Source organism: Protopterus annectens, chromosome 7.part0 (genome assembly GCF_019279795.1).
Source record: "Protopterus annectens isolate FY-2018-M chromosome 7.part0, PAN1.0, whole genome shotgun sequence".
In the NCBI taxonomy this organism is placed as follows: domain Eukaryota; kingdom Metazoa; phylum Chordata; order Ceratodontiformes; family Protopteridae; genus Protopterus; species Protopterus annectens.
In genome coordinates this window covers 1,066,754,957-1,066,782,081 of record NC_056739.1, presented here as the reverse complement: position 1 = coordinate 1,066,782,081, position 27,125 = coordinate 1,066,754,957, and the positions used below count along the sequence as shown (strand labels likewise).

The following is a 27,125-nucleotide window of genomic DNA, read 5'->3' as shown; positions in this document are numbered from 1 at the left end:
TTGTAGCATGTTACAGGCCACCCTCACAAACTCAGGAAACTCACATGGCCTTCCTGAAAACACTAGAGGGGATAAATGTATCACCAAACACCATCATACTAGGTGACTTCAATTACCCTAATATAGACTGGGAACACTACTCAAGCCCAAACACCCTAGCCCAAAAGTTCCTGGAATTCATAAACTCAAATGCCATGGAACAACTAGTCACCATCCCCACAAGAGGAGATAACATACTTGATCTCATCATCACGAACATGGGAGCACAATGTTCAACACCGAAGTATACCCTCACTGGTGAGATCAGATCACAAACTAATCTCGCTGGAGGTCCTCATCCCACCCCACCTGAAATAAAAAAGACCACAGTAAAGAACTTCTCAAAAGCCGACTTCACACTTCTAAAGACTAGTGTGGTCTCCTTTCAGGCCCCGAGCCGCGGAAAACAATACTCAAGCCGCTGAATCACTTACAAACGCCTTCTACCAGCACCTGCAGGACTGCATGGATAAGGCAATCCCAAGCAAAACAAAGACTCTTTGTACCAAAGGCAAGCGTCCAGTCTGGTGGACCCCAGCCATAAACAAACTCTACAACAAAAGGAGGAAGCTACTACAAGATAGAGCAAAATCCTTAAAAGGTAAGACACCCTTGATCACTATAAGTAAAAACTAAGAGCTCTCATAAAATCATCCAAAGCAAATTTCGAGAGAAAAATAGCTAAAGACTCAAAAGACAATCATAAGGCCTTCTTTAGCTATGTTAGAAACCTAGGAGGAAACTCCCAGATATGCTCAGAACTAGTTCAAAATGATGTGAAGATTACTGATCCTACAGACATTGCCAACATACTGGCTGACAGGTTCAGTGCAAACTTCTCCCCTCCCCAAAAGGAGAGATATCTATACCACATGAGTGCAGCCCCCAAACATCTCCAACGCCCAAGTGAGAACTGCTCTCTCCAAAGCAAAAACACAGCATCCATGGGACCCGATGGTGTCCCCGGCTGTGTGCTCCACGAACTCAATGAGGAATTAAACCCACAGCTACGACAGCTGTTTAATCAAAGTCTTACCTCTGGATACGCACTCCAGGAGTGGCGCACTGCAACTGTGGTCCCACTTCACAAAGGCGGTGCCTCCACAGACCCTGGAAATTACCGCCCATTAGCTTGACAAGCCTTATCTGCAAAGCCATGGAGAGGATCATAATGGACCTCATAAATAAAGACATAGGGAATTTGCAGACTTTGGATCCAACCCAGTTTGGCTTTGTCAAAGGCAGATCATGCCTTTTAAACTTGGTTGACTTTTTGAAACAGTCACCAAAGCCATTGATGAGGGAAAGGCAGTCCATACAGCCTACCTCGATATGGCTAAGGCCTTCGATACAATACCCCACTCGGGTATCATTGAAAAACTCATCAGCTTAAATGTTAACCCATACATCACAAGATGGGTTGCAAACTGGCTGAGTGACAGAACCCACAGGGTCAGAGTTGCTGGCGCCATGTCAGACTCAAAGCCTGTCACAAGTGGTGTCCCACAGGGCTCAGTCCTGGGCCCACTCTTGTTTGGCATCTACTTTTCCAAGTACAAGCAAACACAGGAGGGTTATGGCTGACAAAGTTTGCAGATGACTGCAAACTGGGCCATAGTAGAAAACACATCTGACACAGATATCCTTCAGAAGGGTCTCACAGAAACGGATAACTGGTGCCAGATCCACGGCCTAAAGTTAAATGCCAAAAAATGCATAGTCATACCCTTCGGGAAAAACAAGGTTACCCCTAGCTACCAAATAGGTGGCAATCCACTGAGCACAGAAGAAGTTATCAGGGACCTGGGGACCCAGGTTGATAGTAGTCTGTCATTCGACACCCATGTAGCTAAAGTAGTTAGGAAGTCCTTCTACATTGCCCACCTTATCATGAAGGGATTCTCATCTAGATCAAGGGAGGTCATAGTCTCCCTTTACTCATCACTCATCAGACCAATGATTGAGTACAATGCCCCATTCGGAATGTATCTGACCCGACACTTGCAGCAGCTGGAGAGGCCACAAAAGTTCCTCACCAAAAGGATAAAGGGTCTCAAAAATCTGTCCTATGCTGCCCGACAAAGAACTCCAGCTCTATTCAGTCGCTTACCGCTTGCTCAGAGGTGACCTTTGCCTAACATACAAGGCCATGTCAAACCCAGATTTGATGAATATGCTTCACCTCAAAAAATCTAGATCCATCAGAGCCACAAGGGCGGGAGACTTAAACCTCGACACGGCTATTAATAGGACGTGCTGGAGGGATAGATTCATCACCCAAAGACTCCCTATGCTGTGGAACAAAATCCCGGTACATGTGAGGCAGAGCACCTCGCTGGCCTTGTTCAAGAGAAATCTTGACCAATGGATGGGAGATCGCAGATATACCCCAGGAATTACCTCAGTGTCACTGCTCGACAGAGGCACAGCAAAATAATGGGTATAGTTCCCCATACTAAAGGGGTGGCGTAAGCCACAAAACAATGGGCTAGGCTTATAAATGCCCTCGGGCAGATAGCCTAGTATGAACCTATGAACCTATGAACAGGTAAATGCAACAAACAGGACAATCTTTAAAAGTGCAGGTGAAAAACAACAGTTCAAAACAGGTAAAGGAGAGGAAATACTTGCTTTTCATCTAGATCGGACAGTCGCACAGGTAGTAGCAGGAAAAAAAAAACACCATCAGGTAAGCAGTCGCTCTTTATGCCTCTCTGCTGCTAGGACCACTCTGCAGGACCACGAGGAGCTTGGCTGAGTAGTAACAAGTGCAAAAACCGCGCCAAAGTGGGTTTTATACAGGGGGAAAGAGCTAGACATGTGCATTCCAATAGGGTGGCGATATAAGTTTCACCCCTAATTAGCAATAAGGGTGTTAATCAGTTCAGTTTCCACAATTAATTTTATATTACAAATCATCATTATTACACTGAGTTCAGTAACATTTTTCTGTAAACTCGATTTTTTAATTTTTTTATTATTTATCTGACAATACAATAAGTCCATGAGGCCAGTTCTTTACAGATTAGTAGTGGTGGGGGACTGCGATGGAGGAGTGAGTACCACCACTCAACTGTACAGATTTTCACAGAATGTCCAGATTTGTGCCTCATCTTTGGTAAGATTTTCCTAAAATTGGGGTTTCCTGGCAAATTAGTGGCAAATCATTAAAGACTAAAGTTAGAAGATGACAGACAATTGGATTTCAGACTTCATACCCTTCAAAAAATTCATACTAATGCAAAACCTGTTCTATCAACTTTCTACCAGCAATATTTAAAAACTGTCCCTATTTTCGGGCCTTTGTCCAGATTTCTTGCTTTAAGAGGTTGAGATGTACGTGGAGCACCAAAAGATTTAAGACATTCAGAAAAAAAAAAAACTAAGGAAACAAATTTATCAAACGCCATCTTCTGTGGCTGCACTACATCGAACACCCTGTTTTTATTTTTACTAATTTTTTTTATATCTAGTATTCTTAGTTGTACCACTGTTGACTGTGCTATACACACACAATTAGCACTGCGAAATAAGACGGTAACTGAAAGGGTGACATCTGGTTCAGTTAACATACTAAGATGCTACCAGAATGTCATTAGTTAGATATTTTTGATAAGGAACATTAGCATCACAGCCTTGCGAGAACACGTCGTAAACTAGAAATAGCAGTACAAATGCATAACTTGGGATAAAGGCACACGTGGGTGAGGGCAGGGCACAAGTCCGATGTGCAAACACCACGCTGCTCTCGCTAAAATGTGAACCTCTCACCATACCTCGTAACTTTTTGTCCTGAAATATTGAAAAAAACAAACAGAAAAAGTTTTTAAAATATTACTTTAATCCACTAAGAAGTTGACTGTCTTGGGCATCAACAAGTATTTGCTAATCAGTATTAGAAAAATAAATCAATGGTATTATCGACTATAATTAAATTTTATGGGAGCTAAAACAAAATACGGACTGCTAAATGATACAGCAGCCAGCGACTAGAGCAAATAGGCAAAACGTGGATAGAATTTCTTAAAGAAGTCCATGTGCTTTAAAGTTCACATTGAAAGGGTCAGTCACACCTTCGGAGTTACGATTGTTTAATGATATCCATGATAAAATAGTACTGCCTCATAGTACTTCACTAAAATAACTTTTTATAAGTTTAAAGTAGCACGTTTTAACCATCCTGACATGTGCCCTTCCTAGCTGAATGTAAGCTGTTGAGAGGTGTTCTACATTTTGCTCATTTGTTCCACATGAGAGACCGTGTTCGTTTAGGGGATGTAAGACAGAGCCATTGCTGAAATACCTAAAAAAAATATAAAGTCCTCTCACTAATTACCTTTTTTCAGATTTTCATTTTTTTTAATTAACAATTCCTAACAAAAATAGTAAGCAAAATCAGTCACGTTATATCCCTCATAATGATGGGCACCCGAGATGTACACATCTGGCCATGAGGCTGCAACTATATAACATTGCAAGAATGATAAGGACTCCAGTAGAAGCTATGCATTTGCTTCCAGAGTGAAAATTTAAGTACCTACCTATAGTAACCTTCGTATACAACTGTCTGGATTGGTTTATTTATTATCTAATCTCAGGTCAAATGTATATTGTGTATATAGTTTACTGTTTGTTTAATCTACTGAATAAAATTTAATTATATCTTTTTTGTAAATCTTTAAAAAATGAATAATTTTCTGAGTAAAAATACCTACCTATACAAGTCATAGCCTGCTGCCTTTGAAGACCCTCTCGTTGGTGTATATGCATTTTCTGAGAGCTTCTTAAACTTTAAAATAACTTTTTCTGGGGCACTTTCTTCCTTTGCACGTTTTGCAGGACAACCATTCTGAGTAACATCTGGGCAAGGCATTGCAATATAAAAAAACAATAAATACAATTATAAAGTAAGCTATTAGTACAAACCAACAGTTTCACTTTTTAAAACCCCGCGAAAATGTGCATGCGTCATATCCTCCCAAACTTGTAAAGGGGAAGCTGACCAAAAACGAAGGCAACCTTAAAAAGCAGAGTGTTTATTTGTACCTTCTGTGTTATGTCCTCTAACATGTAGGATCCCGGCACTTTCAGTAAAAAGCAGACGAACAGGTGTTTTGTTCCAAATAACCGACATTTGTAGTTTGATCGTTCCACTGATTATTTACTATAAAATGTCACTCTATTAAATACCGCGTTGAGTTTCTTCGTAAAGTTGAAACCTACAAACACTGAAATACCCAATGCACCTCTGCGTTTCTAATCTGCTAACGAAACTGTGTAGTGCTATAATCAAAGTTGCAGAATATAATAGGGGAATACGGCAGTTAATGCCCAACATTCACTCTCAACATGCACAACTCTTGATTTCTAGAAATATCAATCGATCTTGACGTATTGAGCTAACATGAGAAGGTCTTAAGAGTATTAGATTATTTATTTATTTATTTATTTTGCTTTTAGCACACGTGAATAAAAGATCACAGCAAAGAGAAGCCCTTACAAACAGTAAAACGGATTATTTATAAATTACTGCATTTGATTACCCGGATATAAACTCCTGAATAAAGCTCCTTTTCCGGGGCGGCATGAGAACGTACATTAATTGATGAAGGACTTGAAAGTACCTTTTTATGGAGGAATGTGATAAATGTTCTGAATTATTAGGACAGTAATATTTGCTGCTCTATGTATGAAACAATTATTTGGCATCATCTAACTACGTCAACGTGACAAAAGCAGGCCAATTTTTAGAAAAAGATTTAATTTGGCAACATAGTAAAGTCAGTCTTTTGCAATGACTACGTGTATGGTTGGTCTTACAATTTTGTATTCATTTGTTAACCAGGTAAGTCCACTGACCACGGGTATACCGTTTCAGTTGGGGCATGAGAAAACTATCCATACCCCTCGACCTAAAAACATTAAAAATCTGGACAAAGGCCCATGTAAAACAGGCACAAATCTGTACGCTGATTAACTTAACATTTGTAAACATAATTATGTAATCCTGTCCACAGGAATGGGATTGGATACCAGCTTTCAAACTTTTTATTTTTTTAAATCTGTAGCAATGATATTCAGTGGATAGGGAGAAGATAATGAACCTTATGGTTTTGTTTTTGGTGCTTTGCAGTATGTGGGTTTTGTGGTAAAAGGGCATTTAATGGTAGACGATATTCTAATCTTAGCAAAAGAACATTATAGTTTGCTAGGGCCTCCAAAAGTCATTCTCCATGGCCTAGTGATCAGAGGATTAGCTAGAGTTTCTGCTGCCCGGAGCTGTCCAATGTCATATTACTTGGATATTTTGCCCCATTTACCATAAAAGATGTGCAGCAGGTGAGGGTGATAAAGGATAATGAGGGGAACGTACTCACAAGCGAGGAGAGTGTGTTGAGCAGATGGAAAGAGTACTTTGAGGGGCTGATGAATGAAGAGAATGAGAGGGAGAGAAAGTTGGATGATGTGCGGATAGTGAATCATGAAGTGCAGTGGATTAGCAAGGAGGAAGTAAGGATAGCTATGAAGAGGATGAAGAACGGAAAGGCTGTTGGTCCAGATGACATACCTGTGGAAGCATGGAAGTGTTTAGGTGAAATGGCAGTGGAGTTTTTAACTAGATTGTTTAATGAAATCTTGGAAAGTGAGAGGATGCCTGAGGAATGGAGAAAAAGTGTTTTGGTACCGATTTTTAAGAATAAGGGTGATGTGCAGAGCTGTAGTAACTACAGAGGGATTAAATTGAGGCATGAAGTTATGGGAAAGAGTAGTGGAAGCTAGGATAAGAAGGGAGGTGATGATTAGTGATCAGCAGTATGGTTTCATACCAAGAAAGAGCACTACAGATGCAATGTTTGCTTTGAGAGTGTTGATGGAGAAGTACAGAGAATGTCAGAAGGAGTTGCATTGTGTCTTTGTGGATTTAGAGAAAGCATACGACAGGGTGCCTAGAGAGGAGTTGTGGTATTGTATGAGGAAGTCGGGAGTGTCACAGAAGTATGTAAGAGTGGTACAGGATATGTACAAGGGTAGTGTGACAGCGCTGAGGTCTGCAGTGGGAGTGACGGATGCGTTTAAGGTGGAGGTGGGATTACATCAAGGTTCAGCTCCGAGCCCATTCTTATTTGTAATGGTGATGGACAGGTTGACAGACAGGAGTCCCCGTGGACTATGATGTTTGCAGATGACGTGATCTGTAGTGAGAGTAGGGAACAGGTGGAGGAGACCCTGGAGAGGTGGAGATATGCTCTAGAGAGAAGAGGAGTGAAGGTCAGCAGGACTAAGACAGAATATATGTGTGTGAATGAGAGGAAGGATAGTGGAATGGTGAGGATGCAGGGAGTAGAGGTGGCGAAGGTGGGTGAGCTTAAATACTTGGGATCAACAGTTCAGAGTAATGGTGAATGTGGAAGGGAGGTGAAGAAGAGAGTACAGGCAGGATGGAGTGGATGGAGAAGAGTGTCAGGAGTGATTTGTGACAGTCAAGTGCCAGTAAAAGTGAAAGGGAAGGTCTACAAGAGGGTAGTGAGACCATCTATGTTATATGGGTTGGAGACAGTGGCATTGACAAAAAGGCAGGAGTCAGAGTTGATGTGGCAGAGTTGAAGATGTTAAGATTTGCACTGGGTATGACGAGGATGGACAGGATTAGAAATAAGTATATTAGAGGGTCAGCCCAGGTTGGAAGGTTTGGAGACAAAGCCAGAGAGGCAAGATTACATTGGTATGGACATGTGCTGAGGAGGGATCCAGAGTATATTGTGAAAAAGATGCCAAGGATGAAGCTGCCAGGTAACAGTAAAAGAGGAAGGCCTAAGATAAGGTTTATGGATGTGGTGAGAGAGGACATGCAGGTGGTTGGTGTGACAGAGAAAGATGCAGAGGACAGGAAGAAATGGAAACAGTTGATCTGCTGTGGAGACCCCTAATGGGAGCAGCCAAAAGAAGAAGAAGAAGACTGATGTGCATACTGCTTTATTTCTACAATGATTATTTGGATTTTATTTAAAACTTTTAATTTTACATTTTATAGCACAAACACTAATAGACATGTGCTAAACAAAGCAATACAGTCTCACAATGAAAACAGACTTGGCATTAAAATGTCTTTGCCCTTGAAACTCACATTCATTGAAACAGCATTGAAACCCACATTCAAAGAAAATGCAAAAGTCACCTAAATTCCACATTAAAGAGATCTATAACTAATGAAGAGGTTGCTGCTAGCAAACAAGGCACACTAAGGCACTGTAGGAGCACATCCACTCATGCATGAATCGTGCCATCCCAAATAGAACCAAGATGCTCTCATCCAAAAAAAGGAAGCCAATCTGGTGGTCCCCTGCCATAAACAAACTTTACAACAAAAGGAAGAAACTGTTGCAGAAAAGAGGAAAATCCCAGGATGCAAAAAAACTTCCTTGCCAACCTCAGTAAGAAACTGAGATCCCTCATAAAATCCTCCAAAGCTAGTTACGAAGATAAAATTGCCAAAGATTCCAAAGACAACCACAAGGCATTCTATAACTATGTCAAGGATCTAAATGGCAATGCTCAGATCTGCTCTTAGCTAAAACAGAAGGGCATTAAATATACTGATCCCAGGGATATTGCCAGTATCCTGGCAGATCGATTCATTGCCAACTTCACCCCCCCTCTCACCCCCTAAATGGCCCATCTCAATATCAGAAGATTGCCAAATTCCAGTAATAACGGCCACACAGGTAAAAAACACACTCTCCAAAGCTAAGAATACAGCATCCATGGGACAGGATGACATCCCGGGCTGTGTACTACATGAACTACAATATGAACTGGCACCTCACCTAAGTGTCATGTTTAATCATAGCCTCACCTCAGGTTTCGTGCCCACTGAGTGGTGCAGAGCTACAGTTATCCCACTCCACAAGGGGGGATCCACCTTGGATCCCGGAAACTACCGTCCCATCAGTCTGACAAGCCTTATCTGCAAGGCCATGGAGCGTATTATCATGAAACTTATAAACAAAGACATTGGCAACCTTCAAACGCTGGACCCCACCCAGTTTGGGTTCGTGAAGGGCCAATCTTGTCTCCTGAACCTGATTGACTTCTTCAAATCAGTCTCCAGAGCCATGGACAAGGGTAAGGTGGTCCACACAGCCTATCTAGACCTTGCCAAGGCCTTTGACACCATCCCCCACTCTGGAATCATATATAAACTTACTAAGCTGGGCATTAATCCTTATGTCACCCAATGGGTTGCTAACTGGCTTACTGATAGAACCCACACTGTAAAAGCAGCCGACTCCAAATCCAGGTCCAGACAAGTGACAAGTGGAGTACCTCTGGGTTCAGTCCTGGGACCGCTCTTGTTTGGCATCTACTTCTCTGAAGTACATGCCAACACTAAGGGACTCTGGATAACAAAGTTCGCAGATGACTGCAAACTGGGAGCCATTATTGAATCCCCAAATTATGTGGATACTCTACAAAAGGGCCTTATAGAAACAGATGCTTGGTGCCAGAGCCATGGGCTCAAGCTCAATGCCAAGAAATGTATAGTTATCCCCTTTGGGAAAAAACATGTATCCGTGAATTACCATATAGGTGGCAGTACACTAAACACTGAAAGTGTGATAAGAGACTTAGGGACACAGGTGGACAGTGGTCTCACCTTCAATAACCACATCGCCACAACAGTCAGGAAATCCTTCTATGTGGCACACCTCATCACTAAGGGCTTTTCATCCAGAAAAAGGGAAGTCATTGTCCCACTGTACTCATCCCTCATTAGACCCATTATAGAATACAATGCCCCGTTTGGAATGTACCTCTCAAGACATCTGCAACAACTGGAAAGGTCACAGAAATACCTCACTAAAAGAATCACAGGCCTAAAGCAGATGTCCTACGCTGACCGCCTTAAAAAACTCCAGCTATACTCTGTCGCATATCGTCTACTCAGAGGCGATCTCTGCTTAACATAGGCCATGTCAAACCCAGAGCTGTTAGACATGCTACACTTAAAGAAATCCCAATCCCTCAGAGCCACACGCTCCAGGGATATAAACCTTGTCATCACAATAAACAAAACATGCTGGAGGGATAGGTTCCTGACTCAGAGACTCCCAAGACTCTGGAATAGATTGCTCATACATGTCAAGCAGAGTACCTCTTTGGTCCTCTTCAAAAGGAACCTTGACAATTGGATGGGAGAAAGGAAATTCACCCCGGGGATCACGTCAGTCGCCCTGCTAGACAGGGGTCCAGGGAAGTAAATAGTGTGGGAAGAAATAGCCAGGGAATTGTTATGGCTAGGCTTGTATAGGCCCTAGGGATGATAGCCTAGTACCAAACTATGAACTATGAACAACTTTATACTTAATTGTTTCATCTACAAATATAGTGCCTGTTGCCCTTAAAGAATAAATTGCCTTGGTTACATTAAAAAACTGATAAGCCATTAATATTGCAATAGGAAATGGATGGCAAACTGATAGGTTCATAGTTACTAGGTATCTCCGCCAAAGAGGACATTCTCAGGACTGCAGCATCCACCTGCTTTAAAAGTACAACACAATACAGTATCAGCAATCTACATACTGTGGGAGTAGAACCCACAGCCTTCTGCATCAAAAGAAAGTATACTACCTGTGGTGCTATTAACAACACAGACAGCCTTGGTATAAGCAGAATTAATAATAAAGCAGCAAAACATAGTGGCGACAAACATGGCAGCCAGTTAAATAAAAATATTTATTAGAACAATACAGTAAGAGCTTTAACATGGAACAACCATGCTTCATCAGACTCTAGTGGGACATTTGGTTAACAAATATCTAAAAACAAAGAAAAGGACATTGCAGCAAAAAGGCACCATGACAAAAATAGTGCAGGAAACATTACATCATGTTTACAGTGAAGTGGACCCAGTCACTGCCTGAAACAAACCATGTCTAGGAAATGTCATAAGCAAACAGAAAACATACAATAAACCCAGAAGTATAGCATTGTTGCCTCACCGCAAGAGGTTTTCCCATTCAATTCTCAGCTGGAGTGCCTTCTGTGTGGAGTCTGCATGTCCTCCCCACGGTCAAGTGGCGTTTGAAAGACATGCGGAGAATGGGCGTGCCTTCGTTGAAGGTTGGGTGTCAAGCTGGCACCTCAGCACCCGTAAAAAAAAAATCTACTGCCAATCATTAGCGGACCGGAGTTCAGCTGTGGTGACCCCTAACCGGGAAAAGCCGAAGGAAGAACAACATCAGCAATACATCCTAAAATTCTTTAAATTCATAACTGTAAAGACTGATAACACAGGGACAAATATTATTGCCACATGTCTTTCCATAACTTCAAACATGACTGGTCTGCTTTCATCAAAAAGTCACACCAATGTGGTTACTTTCTGGAACATTTCAAACTAAAGTATCCCATCTCTATACACTGTACTAATAATGAAAAAAGTACTGCCCATTGTATATGCACTTAAGAATAAGAAGGGAGGCAGCATGCATTAGGTTTTGGAACATATTTTTCAAAAGTAGAAGAAAAACTGGATATTAGTCTTTCATGGGCCTACATTTAATCTACGTTTGAAAGCGAATCCACGCTGTTGCTTGATTCATTTTGAGCAGTTAATCAGGTGCCAAGTTCAAAACAGTCAACTAGCTATACATTATGACCCCTCAAGAGTCTTGCTATGCAAAGTAAACAGAACATTGCCTTTAAACTGACAGAGAACACGCATGCACATTTTGAGGAATTTTTTTTTTATTTAATATTTGTTTACTGGGAAAGTCCAACTTGGAACAAACAAAGTCAATTTTCAGTGGAGGCCCAGGAAGAAATGCTCCAGGCGCATGTCTTTTGTAATGTGGGAGGAAACCGGAACACCCAGAGAAAACTCACACAAACGCAGGGAGGACATGCACACTCTGCACCGAAGGCACCCCGGCCGAGAACTGCTGTGAGGCGTCAACGCTACCCCTATACCACTGCGTCATCATAACATCTGAAAATACAGCTGATATATGCACATTTAACATTCAAAATGTTGGAGCGAGAAGTCTTGTAATAACATTCACTAAGCACTTGAAGTACACTTAACATTCAAAATGTTGGAGCGAGAAGTCTTGTAATAACATTCACTAAGCACTTGAGCGATAAGAACAAGTAAACTTGCAGAGTCTGTGCTGTAATAATAATAATAATAATGATAATAATAATAATATAAAAGACTCTCAATGCAGTGATAATAACAGTCTCCTTACCTGGAGCCGAAGACATCCTGAATAAAATGACTGGTAAATTTAAATTACGTAGTAATGACTCGGCAGCTGTCTGCCTTGTACTGATGTCATCACGCATGCCCTGCACGTGATGACATCAGGGGTAGTCTAAAAAAATTCAAAATAACTCCAAGAAATTCAGAAATTAAAGGGGCCACTCTGGAATTTGTGGCACCCGAATATTTTGCCCTCAAAACCGGCATTTACCAAGGAATTTGGTACGGTTGAGAGGTATGGACTATCTGCTTTGTTGACTTACTTAGAGTCACACAGTTGGTAAATAGAGGTGAAGACAAACTCTATATCCTGGACTACAAGAAGCCCCTACTTGGCAGCTCATACTAACAAAAGTACATGTTTCCATGCAAAAATGTCCCACTTTGGGCATCTGAAAAGTTGGCAACCCTGTTAACTGGGGATGTCTACTGGATTGGTGCCCCTTTTCAACCATAACGCTGGCCCTCGAGAACAACTGAAGTAAAATACTGAATAATCATCAAAGGCCAAATACAGCCTATATAAAATGAGTATGTTAAGAATTATGCATAACAGTTTCAGACCATGCCTGATACTGTTATTAAGCAGTAATCAGTGGGAAGGGTGGGGATATGGTGAGGTTTACAGTACCACTCCACTCACTGTTACCCACAGGATATTAATGATATGCTAGCAGGTAAATTCAGATCACACCACTAGAGTTCATCCCCTCATTGCCTTCCCTCCAAGACTGTGAAGCCATTAGCACACTACCCCAAAAATACACAGAACAAGTATTAGGAGCCCCCTCCAAAACAACTAGTTTTATGGGTCCTGACAATAAACCAGGTTATTCCTGGTTAGTACTGCCTCACTGACCCCATTATGAACCTACTCAACCTCAGGCTTGTATCTGGTTATTTGACAGAATCCTGGGGAGCAGCAGTGATGATACTCTTTCACAAGGTTAGCCCAATTACTGCCCCAGGGAACTACAGCATGATTAGCTTAATAAGTCTCACTTGCAAGGTAAAAGAACATATCTGTGTGGAGCTCATAAATAAAGATATTAACAGCCTACAATCCCTTGAGCCAGACCAGCTTGGCTTTGTGAAAGGCAGATCTTACTTGCTTAAGCTGGTTAAATTTTAAAAAGTCACAGATGTGCTTGAAGAAGGCAAAAGGGCACACACAGCCTATATGAACTTAGCTAAGGCCTTTAACACTTTTGCGCATTCTGCTATCATCGATAAGATAATTCAGCTACATGTAGTCCTTTGTGTAGCTTATTGGGTGTAGATAACCTAACAGGCAGAAACCATTTATTTAAGGAAGGTAAATGGCACACACTCTCCCAAAAGAAAGGTCATCAGTGACATCCTTCAGGGTTCCACCCTAGGACCATTGGCTATGTTAAAGGCTGACCAAATTTGCTGAAGACTGCAAATTTGGAGCTGATAGTGCTCCAGATGATACCCATATCCTCTAAAAGGGCCTTAACCAGATAAATACTTGGTGTTTGAACAATAGATTTAAATCTAAAAAAAAAGTGTAGCACTGTATACGTTGGTAAACAAGAACATCTTTCAACTATCTCATAAATTATACACTCTCAAAAATGACAACATCATTAGTAACCTCTGCACATTTGAGGGCAATGGACTCTTTGACTACAATGTATCAGCTATAGTTTTCAAATCCTTCTACCTAACCACTACAGGAACATCGTCTGAGATCAGGAAGCTATAGTCCCACTCTGCCCTGCTCTCATTAGTCCTATAGGACAATGTAATGTCTCCTTTGGTAAGTTTCTTTCATAGAATGCAGTCTGCCTAGAAATACCTCAATATTTCCTCACCAAAACAATTTCAGGCATGACCTCCCTAAGTTACATAGAAAGTCTAAAGGGTCAATCACTCTTTCAATCTCCTACCGACTTCTCCATGGTTATCTCTGTATGGCCTACAAGGCTATAAATTACCCTGTGCTGCTTAATTTTTTGCATATTCATAAAATTACAGAAAACTACAAATACCTGTCCAAAAGACCATAACCTGCATCATAATATGAACAGAACTCGTTGGTATGACATATTCCTCTGTCAAAGGATTTCCTAATTCTGGAATAAGCTCCCTGTCCATGTTACACAAAGTAGTTCCCTTGTGTAAAAAAAATCAGAGTTCTTTTCCACTGGATTGCTGATAACTGAAGTTTATTTCAAATAGTGAGCCACAAAGTATAATATTAACAAATATAAATGTCACAGCAGCACACTTAGACTAATATATAGTAGCATAATGTCAAATAACCGAAAGTATGAAAAGTTCTTAGAACAGGTCTTGAACCAAAACTTAACTGAGTGAATTATATTCACGCTTACATATTGTATTACTTCTTGTTCAGTAATTTTCCTCTTGTAGCTGTATCCACCCCTTCAACCTTGATTCCCAGGCTTTGTACTATCCAAACAAAATGTTTATTGTTTCAAGTGCCTAACTGTCTTTATCTCTGCAAAGTCTTCACATTCCACTGAGAAAGCAATAACATTCTCTTGAGAAATCATCATCATCAGCACCCTTTTTCCCATTTTCTACATGGGATCAGGGTATCGTGCTAACAATCACCATCTCTCTCAATTCAGTGCCACACCCCTGCCTTCTTTGACCCTCTTGCCTAACTGTTCCAGATCTTCTTACACATAATCCATCCACCTCTTTGCTGGACATCTTCCTTTCTCTCTTGGGAAAAGCACATCTTATAGTTTTCCCTTGAAAGATGTTATTCATGCATGACTCGTGCATAGCCTGAAGGTTATCTAAAACTTTCCTTTTTGCTTTTACTGAAACTATATATATATAAATTGAAGACACAGGCCTGACTTTATATTCTCAGGCCTGTTCTATTATATTTATTCTACCTTATGTCTAGCAACCACTTTTAAGTGAAAAGCCTCACTCACACTTTGTTTCTTCAAATCTGACCTGAATAATTGCATGAGTAACCATAAAGTCACAGCGGGTATGGCCTTACAGTCTCTTATAGAGAGGGCAGTAAGTAACTGCAGTGACTAGGCTTCAAATGATCCTTATGATTGACCGCAGGTATAACCTATGAACCCATTCATGCTGTAATGCACAACGAATAGAAACAGTTTTATCTGTAATCTGTCCTGAATAGAGATATACTTAAATTACTAGTGTGGCTGTTGAAAGCTCATATTAATCCCCCCTCCATTTCTGGTTACAAATACAAGTTTGTTTGTTTTTTAATAATCACACAATTACTCTGAGTAATGCTGCATGAAATAAGTTTCTGTAGAAGGTTGCCCAAATTAATACATAGCCCAATGAAATGCAAACATTTTATTACATAGGGACTTTTGCCCCTTATGTTTGTAGCAAACTATCTACACAGACACTGTAATAAAATATAACATATCCTGCCAACTTATTTGCAAGGGATTAGAATATCCCATTATAATGAAAACTCAGCACTTCAGAGAGGAGTGTAAATCAGAGAGAGATTGTGTAGTAATGGATACATGAGATAATATATACATTAGGATAAAACAATTTTTGATGGTTTCCAAAGGGAAACTTCCCCTTAACAAAAATTTTGATCACTGGGAGTATACACCAGCAAGGTATTTTAATACACCATGCAGATTTCAGATAATTATTCTTCGAGTAGATAACAAATGCTGGAGGTGAGATGGGTAAGAGAGATGTAGCTGGGAAAATGATTATTATGAGTGTAATGCGTTAGAAGACTTTAAACATTCCGTACAGATCAATTTGTCAGACATCTTGGAGCAGGATATGGTTGTAACCAAGGAAATGATTCTCTTATGCTGGGACACAGTGTCTAAATTACCTGCCTAGACATAATATGGCCCAATCAGTTTTGCCCATCTACAACAGTTTTTGCATTGTCTCTGATGTTTCAGTATGCCCACCAAGGAGTTGGCATCACTTAATATTCTTGATCTTATTTATTTATTTAGTTTACATTTGTTTACTGGGAAAGTCCAACTGGGCAGAAACCAGAGGCCCAGGGAGAAAAGCTCCACAAACAACAACAGTGTACAAAGACATATAAAGGATACTGTTCCATACATTAAAAACATACATAAAATCATACATAAGGTTCAGAACTTGACAAGAAGAGATACATTTATACATACAATTAATTTATACATCCAATTAAACCCTTTGCCCTGTTGAGTGAATAAGTTCAAATCTTAACAAGGCAAAAATATATTCATTCAAAGTATTGTTCTCTATGTACATATTTTTTAAACAGACCTTACAGTGGATATAAAATGTTGAAGGAAATCTGTGATTCAGAGAAAAGTCTAGGAGATATTGTAGGATGTGAAATAATTAGTGTTATGATTTATAGAATATAAAGGTAGCAGAAAGGAAAGGTAGAGAGAAGATCTGTAAGGCAAAAGTAAGTCATAAGTGGTGTTAGGTAACCTGGACTGTTGCGTGAGCAGAGCCATGCACTAGATAAATGGCTTTTGAGTACCTTTTTAAAGTGGGGAGCTTTGGTTGTGGATCTAATAGTTTGAGGGAGTGAATTCCAGATTTTTTGGTATGTGACTTGAGTAGAGAGGATCTCCTGCAGTATTCTTAGCTTTGGTTACTTTTAATAGTGATTTATTCATGGAACGTTAGACTTGCTTATTGGAATAAGGTTCAAGTATGTTTTGGAAAACTTTTTTTTCAGGCTGGTAAAGTAGTTTGTGAGTTGTTGACAACTGATTATAAAATAGGAAATGTGGTAGTTTTAACCTGGGGAGTTGTTTCAGGGCTAGACAGTGGTGTGATCCATATGTAGAGTCTGTGCAGGGTTGCCAGGTGTCCCTATTTAAGTGGGACAGTCCCGAGTTCAACATTCAAATCCCAAGTCCCACATCGCACTCTGAAAATTCTGACGCATGACTTTCCAGCAACCTAAGGCAGAGCTGTGCCACTTCAATAAAGTGAGTCCCGCGGTCTGAACCCTAACATACACTCGCACACAAAAAAAACAAACATTGAATGTTTTCCCCACTTGCCTGCCTGTTATCTTGTAATGTGACTGGCTGCAGATGCTGCCACTGGAAACAAGGAGTTGCAGTGGGCTAATGCATTGACTGGTGTTAGAATTCTTTGTGTTGAGGCAGCTGCAGCCCAAGCTCCACATTTTAATGTACATATGGATTGGAAGGGTCATTTTTCCATGGGCTATCTGTCTCTGAGCCAAGAACAGCAGCAGCAGCATAATCAGCAATGACTACAGGATGGTTTTGGTGCACATTGGATATCTTGTTCTTCCAGGTTTTGGCTCTGTGAGAAACATAAGTATATCTTTATTATTTTACTGATATGCCAAACTTGCCAGCAGAAATACTCAGCAGCAAATGTTTTGTTTTGGTCTCAAAAAGAAATCTGTCCCGGGACTCCCCACCTGTGATTTTGGAAATCTGGCAACCCTGAGTCTATGGCAAATTTTGCTTTTTTATTATAACAAGCTTCAAGTTTTCCTAGATCTGTAGTCTTTAGGTGAAGCATAAAGGAGTGCAGAGAGAAGGTGTGTTCTTACAATGGTTATCTTTATGTTATTGGTTAGAAATGGTTTATTTCTGTATAGAGCACCTATTTTTTTTATTTTATTGTTTGAGCTATATGTATGTCAAATTTCATGTTACTGTCAATAATGACACCTATGAGTTTTGTTTGGGATACTGGTGCAATAGTTATATACCTATAGCTGTGATGAAGAAAGAGGGGGGATCAGTGGTTCTAGTGGAATGGAAGAGCATAACTTTGGATTTACTAGCATTAAGAATAAGCTGTGAATTAGAGAGCAAGGATTCTATTGCAGAGAGGGACTTCTGAATTTAACTCAGCGAGTTATGTCTTAAAGTTGTTGTATGGTATGGTATGGTATGGTATGTTGATCTTCTTCAGTAAGGAGATTTAAATCAGTTCCTTCAAAACTTTACAGTGAATTACAGCTTTGACTGCACTGACAGAGCAAAGCTGCACTGAAATTTCTACTATGGTTTCTAGGATTCTCCCTTTCTAGATATCTATGCCAAGCAGAACTATTACAGCCATGACCCACATGGGTACAACATTTCCAAAAGTTATTTTGTAGCTTTTCTGCTATTATTTGGAAATGTCAGGCTATGCTGGTCTGCTACATTAATCATCTGATTTAAGTGTGGGTGGAACATCAGGCAAGTACATCTGTGCATCTCCTCCCCTTTCAGTTGCACTATATTACCTCCACTGTCCCAAACCCAGAGAAACCACGTTAAAACTCTTTCTGTTGGCTTCTGTTTATAAGTTTGAATCAGCTTTAAAACTTCTGTTTGGTTATATGTCATCATTTCTGTCCACTTGCATGACAACGTCTAATTATCAACACAAACACTCTTCCTCTCTATCACAGGTTGGGCCTCTGCTATTGGTGTACCTAGCAAATCACACTCTTTGCACTCACTTATTATTATTAGATAATGAAGGACAGTTACCATCCCTTCTGGCTGGATCAAAATGTGGTCTACAAGTTAACGCACACACAATAGTCTGTGAGGGGTTTACCTAGCCCTCTGCATTTACTTTGCTTATGCTGCTGAATCATTCTTACTAATCAATTAACCTGTATTCTGCTTCCTCAATAATCTGTTTCACATTTTCTAAGGAATCTCTGTCTAGAAAATGTTGATGTATATGCCCTTTTTATATATTTTTTTAAGTTTACTAACTTGTTGTATCAGCTTACTAACTGTATGGTCTGAATATCATAACGCTGTCAGAAATAGTAATTTGAGTGCACACGCCCCCATCTTTAACTGTTTTCCCTATTTGTCTAATTTTAAATCTGCTAAGGCTTTTAAAAGAGACATTTTACTTAACATTTTCATTACAGAATATCACTGACCAGCCATGGGCAGCTTAGTACTCTTATCAGATGCATTTTTTTATCTTTTTCTTTCTTCCCAACAAATACATATAGTCATTTATTCTTCCTGTATCGCTCAGTACCCCACTTCTGACACCTATTTGTGTTCAGTTGTTATCTTCATAGTGAGGTTTAGTGGTGTTATGGGAAGTTATTATGTATCATGTTTATTCTTCACAAAATGCATATTAACTTGTACTTTCTTCACAAGTGAGTCATACAAAATGTTTATAATATGTTTACGTGAAAGGAAAACTGAAAAACAGATGCATGATTATGCAAGATACAGTTTCTCATAAGTGATAGCTTTATATTTCAAGTGTCTTACAATTGCATTCTCCCTATTATAAAACTGTAGTGTACTTAAGTTAATTGAAGGCAAACTAAGTGCTGAAGGAGGTATGTTATGTTATGTTATGTTTGAAAGTTAGTAAACAGTGTCGGGTAGCTGTGAAAACCAGATTAATCAACAGTACGCTCTGGCCTTCTCAGGTTGAGGGATAAGTCTTTGCAAGGATGTTTGTGAGATAGTGTGTAGTGGTATTGAATGCTACAAAGTTGAAGGCCAATAAATCTTAAGCACAGGTGGTCTGTGTTTTAAAAAGACATATTTGTGAAGTGTTCATTTGAAGCTCAAAGAGAAGATCATGAGGACATAAAATATTTAGCAATTAAATAATTTGTTGAAAGCAATGCAACATCAGAGTTCTGCATGCATAACATTGATAAGAAAAGTATACAAATTAAGTTTTTCCTTTATTCTTTGCAACTGGTCTGAAAATTTTGCTAGGCAGTCTCCCAGCACTGTTTATAAAATAAACAAGTACTGTGCACATCCTGAAGTGTTATTCTTGACTGAGACTAAAAGGTAAAACTCTTTGTTATTTATTTGTGTACTTTAACATTTGGTCCCTTAAGACTCGGCTTCTGAACTTTGCTATTGCTGCAGGGCAGTGTGGAATAAATTACAAGGGCCCGGCACAGAAAGTTCTTCTGTGAATTCCATGCTATTTTATATGGAATAGTCAGAGATTCAGATACCTAACTATTCAGGCTGTGCAAACATGCTAGACTAACTGGGGAAAACTGATTTGTGAGAAAACGTTTTTTTTTTCTGTCTTAGATAATTGTAGTTAAAAGAGTGGAATGAGTGAATAACTGTTTTGTTGAATGACTGTGTTTGCTTGTTAGGTATATTTACATTAATAGTGGGAGAACCCCACATGAAATAAGGAAAGGTTTATTAATGTGTATGCGCATCCAACAAAAAGAGAAAATTAACACAAGGAGGTGCCTTGTGTCAAGGGCGGCACATCATGGCACCCTCAAGACTAAAAGGTAAGAGGCATGAGAAATGTTTTGTGTTGTTTAATGTATGAGTGAAAAGAAAAGAGAGGAAAAAAGGGTTAATGTTAAAGTTAAATCAAATTCATGAGCCTATAGCATGCCTTGACATAGGTGTGTGTGTGTGTGTGTGTGTGTGTGTGTGTGTGTGTGTGTGTGTGTGTGTGTGTGTGTGTATATAAATCAAATTCATAAGCCTATAGCATGCTGGGGCATAGGTGTGTGTGTGGATAAATCAAATTCATAAGCCTATAGCATGCTGGGATATAGGTGTGTGTGTGCTGGTAAATAAAGTTTATGAGCCCATAGCATGTTAGGACATATGTGTGACTGTGTAAAAGTACCCTCAAAGGGTCGGAAGCACGGTCAGTTCTGGACACATACCTATCCATCCCGTTATCTTGATCACAATGCTGGAGGTGTAAATTTTTGACCTCTTGACTGGACAAAAGGATGGTGGTTTTTTGGGAAAAGGCTGCTCGAAACTTTCCCTCTGTCATTGCACAACAACAAAATCCCTACCATTTACTCCCTGAATGTTGTGTGAATTGATGCAATCATTTTTCTTTTCCAAACTGCCAGGATCTACAAGGTAAGTCTTAATAGGGAAAATGGGAACAAAGTTAAGCAGGCAGGATCAAATCCCTGTAAAGGGAACACCTGCATATGTTATGTATCATAATTATTGAAAGGAAATGTGTAAGTATTTGAATGAGTGGTATCAGCTTACTAAAATTGCCCTGGTGAAGTAGTTCCATCAAATGAAACTTATGATAAGGATAGATTTGGGAATTTGAAGAGTATTTTGTAAGCAAAGAAAAACAAGAGAAGTGGATAACAATGGGCAGTATTTTGTTCTTGGTATACTGAAACTCTTTAAAGGGAAAAGGAATCAGGATTAAAGGGATTACAGGGTACCAATAAAAAGTTACTACAACAGGTGAAAGAGGTCAAGAAGGCAGTACAGACCAGTAAAAAGGGATCCCTTTATCCTGTTTTGGTATGTTTGGAAGAAACTGGGGATGGCCAAAAAAAGCAGAGACTTCAGAAGAGGATGATAATCTGCCAGTAGCTTCTGCACCCTCACCCCCATATGTACCAATACAGATGCCTTCTGTACAGGATTCTGCTATTTCTCAACCCCCTGCATTTCAGACAAATGTCCAGTGGACACCAGGTCAGCATGGTACTATTACATCTTAACCTAGCTCCCATGTTCAACCCTCATCTTCATAACAGGCATCTGCTGTCAGGGAGGTTTCTTCTTCTTCTCCTTCTCATTTCCAACAATCCTCTACCTCTCCAAAAGGAGCACTAGTATTTGATACACCCCTAGCCCACCACACATGCTCACACAACAGGGCAGGACAAGAGGTTGTCTCTAGAGAGGATCTTTTGGCACCTCTTAGAAAATATTGGGGGATAAAAATAGAGAGCTTGTTCATCACCCTTGAACCCCTACTGATTTTCATACTATGTCCAAATCTTTACCAAATATTAGAGAAGATCCATTAAGGTTTAAGGAGAAATGAAAAACTATAATAAAGTGTTATAACCGTACTTTGACAGATTTAAACCAGCTACTTTGGGTAGTCACTTCAGATGACATAAAAAAAAAAGTTACTTGAAAAGGCTGAAATAACAGATTTTTATTCTCACAGGAAATGTACTAATAGACAAAAGGACAGACTTGTTAAATAAAATTAAAGAGGTGTGTCAAGTTATGACAGATTGGTCTAAGATACAGGCATGTAAGCAAAATAAAAGGGAAGTCCCTGCAGATTATTTAAGTCATCTCAAAGCAGTGTTTGCTAGACATTCAAGAAAACCAGAGACAGAAGATCAAACTAAGCCAGCTATTGTAGCTGCTCTTGTGCAGGGTCTGCAAGCCCCTGTGCAAAATCAAATAAAGAAAGTGCTTATAGACTGGCAGGGAAAGGACATGGCATCCTTACTAAGTGCTGAAAGTCACTGTACTGACTGTCAGGAAGAACAGAGAAAGGATACTGAGGATAAGCTGTTAACTTTGCAAATAAGGTAGTTAGAAGCCCCAAGGGAATGAAGCAAAGACATAGGAAGGGGGAGAGAAATTGCTAGGGGATTTAGTAAGAGTGCTGGTTGAGGGGAACAAGGTACATCTGGTTGGCAACAACAAGCTGGCAGTGCCCCTCCTGCCTGATCTGATAGATCTTGCTTCAACTGTGGAGAATTCCCACACAAGTGAATGCAAAAAGTTCAAGATACCTGGACTGAGTGGCAGCCAAATGATAACAATGCTGCATTTCCTCCACCACCTCCTCAAGTTCGAAGGAGTCAGGAATCACTGTACTGATTATGTCAGAATAATAAAACAGAAATAAATCATATGCTTGCTGCCAATAGATCAAAAGGAACCCTATGTTAAGGTAGAAATAAATTCAAAGAAAAATTCCTTTCCTGGTGGACACTTGAGCCACTGGGTCTGTATTAAAAGTTACCTCAGATAATCAGATACCAGTATCAAAACATAAAGTAAAGGCTGTTGGAGTAATAAATGTTATGTATTCTGTTTCAGAACCTATACCCATTTCTTTAGGACCTATTGAAGAAAGGTATTCTTTCCTTTTGAGTACTACTGCACTGGTGAACTTGCTAGGAAGAGACCTGTTATGCAAACTGGGTTGTACTATTTACCGTACACCAGAAGGGGTGTACTTGGATGTTCCAACAGAATCAAAGAGGGAATTGTTAGCAGTCTTAGCACAAGCTCAGGAACAACCTGTTGAAGACATACAGATAGCTGAAGAACTGTTGCAGCAGGTACCTGCTAACTTATGGGCTAAACATGTTAATGAGGTAGGTATACTAAAATCTGCAGAACCTGTAAAAATAAAATTGAATCCATCTAAACTTCTCCCTAGAATTCTGCAGTATCCACTAAAACCAGAATCAGACCAGGAAATCAAACCTGTAATTCAGTCCTTAATACAACAAGGAATATTAATGCCAGCTAAAACCCCTTGTAATACTCTTATTCTCCCTGTAAAGAAGTGAAGAAAGGATACTTATTGATTTGTGCAAGATTTGAGGGCTGTAGACAATGCAGTGTTGCCAACTTTTCCTGTGGTTACAAATCCAGCAACAATACTGAGTTCCATACCACTTACAGCAAAATATTTCTCTGTGATAAATCTGTCTTCAGCATTCTTTTCTATAGCTATCCATCCTGAAAGTCAGTTTCTGTTTGCCTTTACTGATACAGGACAGCAATATACATGGACATGGTTACCACATGGATACACTGAATCTCCTTCATTAGTTTCTCCAATTCTAAAAAAAAAAAGATTTGGAAGATGTGACATTTCCAGGTGAGTCTGTGTTAATGCAATATGTAGATGACTTACTAATAGCATCTGATTCTTTTCAGCAGAGTCAGCAGAATACAATACATCTTTTAACTATTCTTGCAGAAAAAGGATACAAGGTATCAAGAGAAAAGTTACAGCTATGCTCATCTCAAGTACATTATCTTGGTCATCTAATATCTCAGTGTAGCAGACAAATGCTACCATCTCATATTGAGGAAAAAGCTAAAACCTGACAGACAACTACTTAAATATCAGCTTAGAGCTTTCTTAGGTATGACAGGATATTGCAGACAGTGGATTTCAACTATTTAAAAAATTGATAAACCTTTGACTAATCTTTAAAAACAGGATACTCCAGACCCCCTCCCTTGGGATAGTGAAGAGGAAAACTCATTTCAAATTTTAAAGCAAGCTTTAGCTACTGCCCCAGCTTTAGAGTTACTGAATTATGGAAAGACTTTCATTTTATTTTGTCATGAAAGAAATGGATTTGCTCAGGGAGTGCTTGCACAAAAACATGGGGACAGCTATCATCCATTAGCTTATGTTAATACAGCACTTGATTCTGTTGCAAAGGGATTTCCACCATGTGTAATGGCAGTGGCCACTGCCTTTGTTGTAGATGATCTTGAGTAATCACTGTTGCTCGGGCATGATCTTATGGTAGATGTCCCTCATTCTGTATCATCTCTCTGGCTTAAAATGAAAACTCAACCTCTCTGAACTGTATGTCTAACTAAATATGAACTTACTCTTCTTTCTGAGCCATCTATTTCTATCACACCCTGTCCTGTTCTAAGTCCTGCATCTTTGTTACCTATTGCTGAGGACAGTGAAGAGCATGATTGTGTGTTTTTACTAATTATCTTCTTTCTCCTAGCAATGACATAAAGGACACACCTATACCCAATGCTGAACTGGACCTATTTGTGGATGGGTCCTATGGAAGAGATTGAAATGGAACTTTGGTTGTGGGACTATATGTCTGCACCAGTAATGATGTTTTGCTTCAACAAAGACTAGAAAATGCATTTTCTGCCCAGGTAGCTGAGTTAGTGGCTGTATAAAAGGCTTGTGAGTTAGCCAAAGACAAAGTTGCCAGTGTTTACACTGACAGTCGCTATGGTTTTGTTGTAGTACATGATTTTGGGCAACTTTGGAAACAGAGGGGATTCTTAACTTCAGCAGAAACTCAGAATAAAAAAAAAATCTTTTTATGTCAATGCTCTTTTATTACCTAAAGAATTAGTAGTTGTTAGATGTAGTGCCCATCAAAAGGGTATAGATACTGTTTCAAAGAGAAATAATTTGGCAGATCAAGCTGCTAAGCAAGCTGTAAAATGATTTTGTTCAAAATTACATGTGATGTTATTGCAAGAATCTAATAGTGATGATGTGTTTGATTTTAAGAGATATCAGCTTTTCAAGCTGAAGCATCACAGGGAAATGTTCAGAGGTGGTTTAAAGATGGATGCAGTAAATCTGCCAATGGGTTAAGGTGACATCTGGATGGTCGACTGGTGCCACCTGCCTCCTTGCTACCTTACCTGGTAAGAGCATATCATTTACCAGCCTATGCAGGTAAGACAGCCTTATTTAATCAAACTGCCCAAAGTTGGTATGCCTCCTATGTGTTCTGTTTGATATTTAGTATGTTAATAATTGTACAGTATGTTTAGAACACAATGTTAGCAAAAGTGCAAACATTAGGGTTGCATGCTTACCACCACCTTGGAGACCTTTTGTTAATGTGCAGCTGGACTTTGTCCAGATGCCAAAGGTCCATAATTTACAGTATATATTGGTGGTGGTATGCATGTTTTCTGCATGGGTGGAAGCTTACCCATGTCACAAAGCAGATTCTGTAACAGTAGTTAAAAAACTTATGATTGAACTAATACTTTATTTTTATTTTTTATTTTACATTTGTTGACTGGGATAGTCCAACTGGAATCATGTCCATTTTCAGCGGAGGCCCGGGGAGAAAAGCTCCAAGACAGACAGTTACAGTTAAAAACAGTTATTAACAATGTAGACATTTACAGATATATACAAAAAATGTAAAAGCAAGTTCATAGGATAAAATTTCCCTTAGGTTTAACACAGGGAAAATTTTAACAGTATTTTGAGAAATAATTCTCATTTTCGATGAGTTAGCCAGGCTTGTTGCAGTGGTAAAGCCAGTTTAGAGCCAGATGTTGTTTAAGCCTGGATTTAAATTGGGTTAGGGAGGAAAGCAATGTAATATCAGCTGGGAGTAGGTTCCAGACTCTGCCAACAGAGTTTGCAAAGAGAGAGTCACCCACTGCATTGCTGGTTTTGATAGTTTGAATTAGTAGTTTGTTTAAGGATCTAAGCAGACTCGGATTGTTCTAGGGGGTGATAATATTTTTAAGAGCTGGTGTTTTATCCGGGTTATGGAGGATTTTCTGGGCTACAGTCAGGAGGTTAAATTGAATAAGACTGGGAAGTTCTAGCCACTTAAGTTGTTTAAGGTTGTAGCAGTGATGTGTTCTAAAAGGCAAGCCTGTGGCAAACCTGGCAATGTGATTGTAACACGTTGACAGTCTATTAAGTACAGACTTGTTAAGATTAGAGAGAAGGGGGGAATCATATAGAAGGGTTGAGAGTAGGTAAGAGTGGGCAATGGCAATCTTAGCTGGAGGGGTTAGGAAGGCTTTAATTCTATATAGTGACCCAAGTTTCTTATTGACAGTCTTGATCAATTGGTTTACGTGTAGGTCAAATTTTAGGTTATTATCAATAATGACACCTAGTAGCTTTGTAGAGGGGTCAGGGGAGATGATAGTCCCATCTTTTGTATTTATGGTAAATGAAAAAAACAGCAGACCTTTGTGTGGGGGAAAATAGCAGCATTTTAGTTTTTTTAGGATTAAGTAGCAATCGACATTCAGAGAGCCAGTTTTCTATGGTATTAAAGGCGGACTGGGTAGCAGACCTCAATTCTGCAGGAGATGTCGCTGAACAAATAAGGGTGGAGTCATCAGCGTATTGGATACAGCTGACATTGGGGATGACACTATGTAGGTCGTTAATGAAGATGGAAAACAGTAGGGGTCCTAATATAGAATCTTGTGGGACACCAGTGGTGTTGGGTAATAGGTTAGAGAGATTATTCTGCCAGAGAACAGCCTGCTGCCTCTCACTGAGGTAGGATTTAAACCATTGAAGG

The 27,125-nt window shown here is 39.6% G+C and overlaps 1 protein-coding gene across 2 annotated transcripts in view; it reads right to left on the bottom strand.

Annotated features, from left to right (window-relative positions):
• The window catches only part of DUT (deoxyuridine triphosphatase), a 409,598-nt gene extending 404,111 nt beyond the window's left edge, over nucleotides 1-5,487 (bottom strand). Inside the window, exons 1-2 of one of the 2 annotated variants that reach the window (XM_044077623.1) lie at nucleotides 5,086-5,487; nucleotides 4,755-4,899 (exon numbers count right to left, since the gene is read on the bottom strand). In XM_044077623.1, the coding sequence (XP_043933558.1) occupies nucleotides 4,755-4,899; nucleotides 5,086-5,173 (233 nt within the window). In that variant the 5' untranslated portion in view covers nucleotides 5,174-5,487. Of the gene's footprint in view, nucleotides 1-4,754; nucleotides 5,044-5,085 lie in introns of those variants that run through there. The other variant, XM_044077624.1, reaches the window with a different exon arrangement.
• Nucleotides 5,488-27,125: the final 21,638 nt, after the last annotated feature.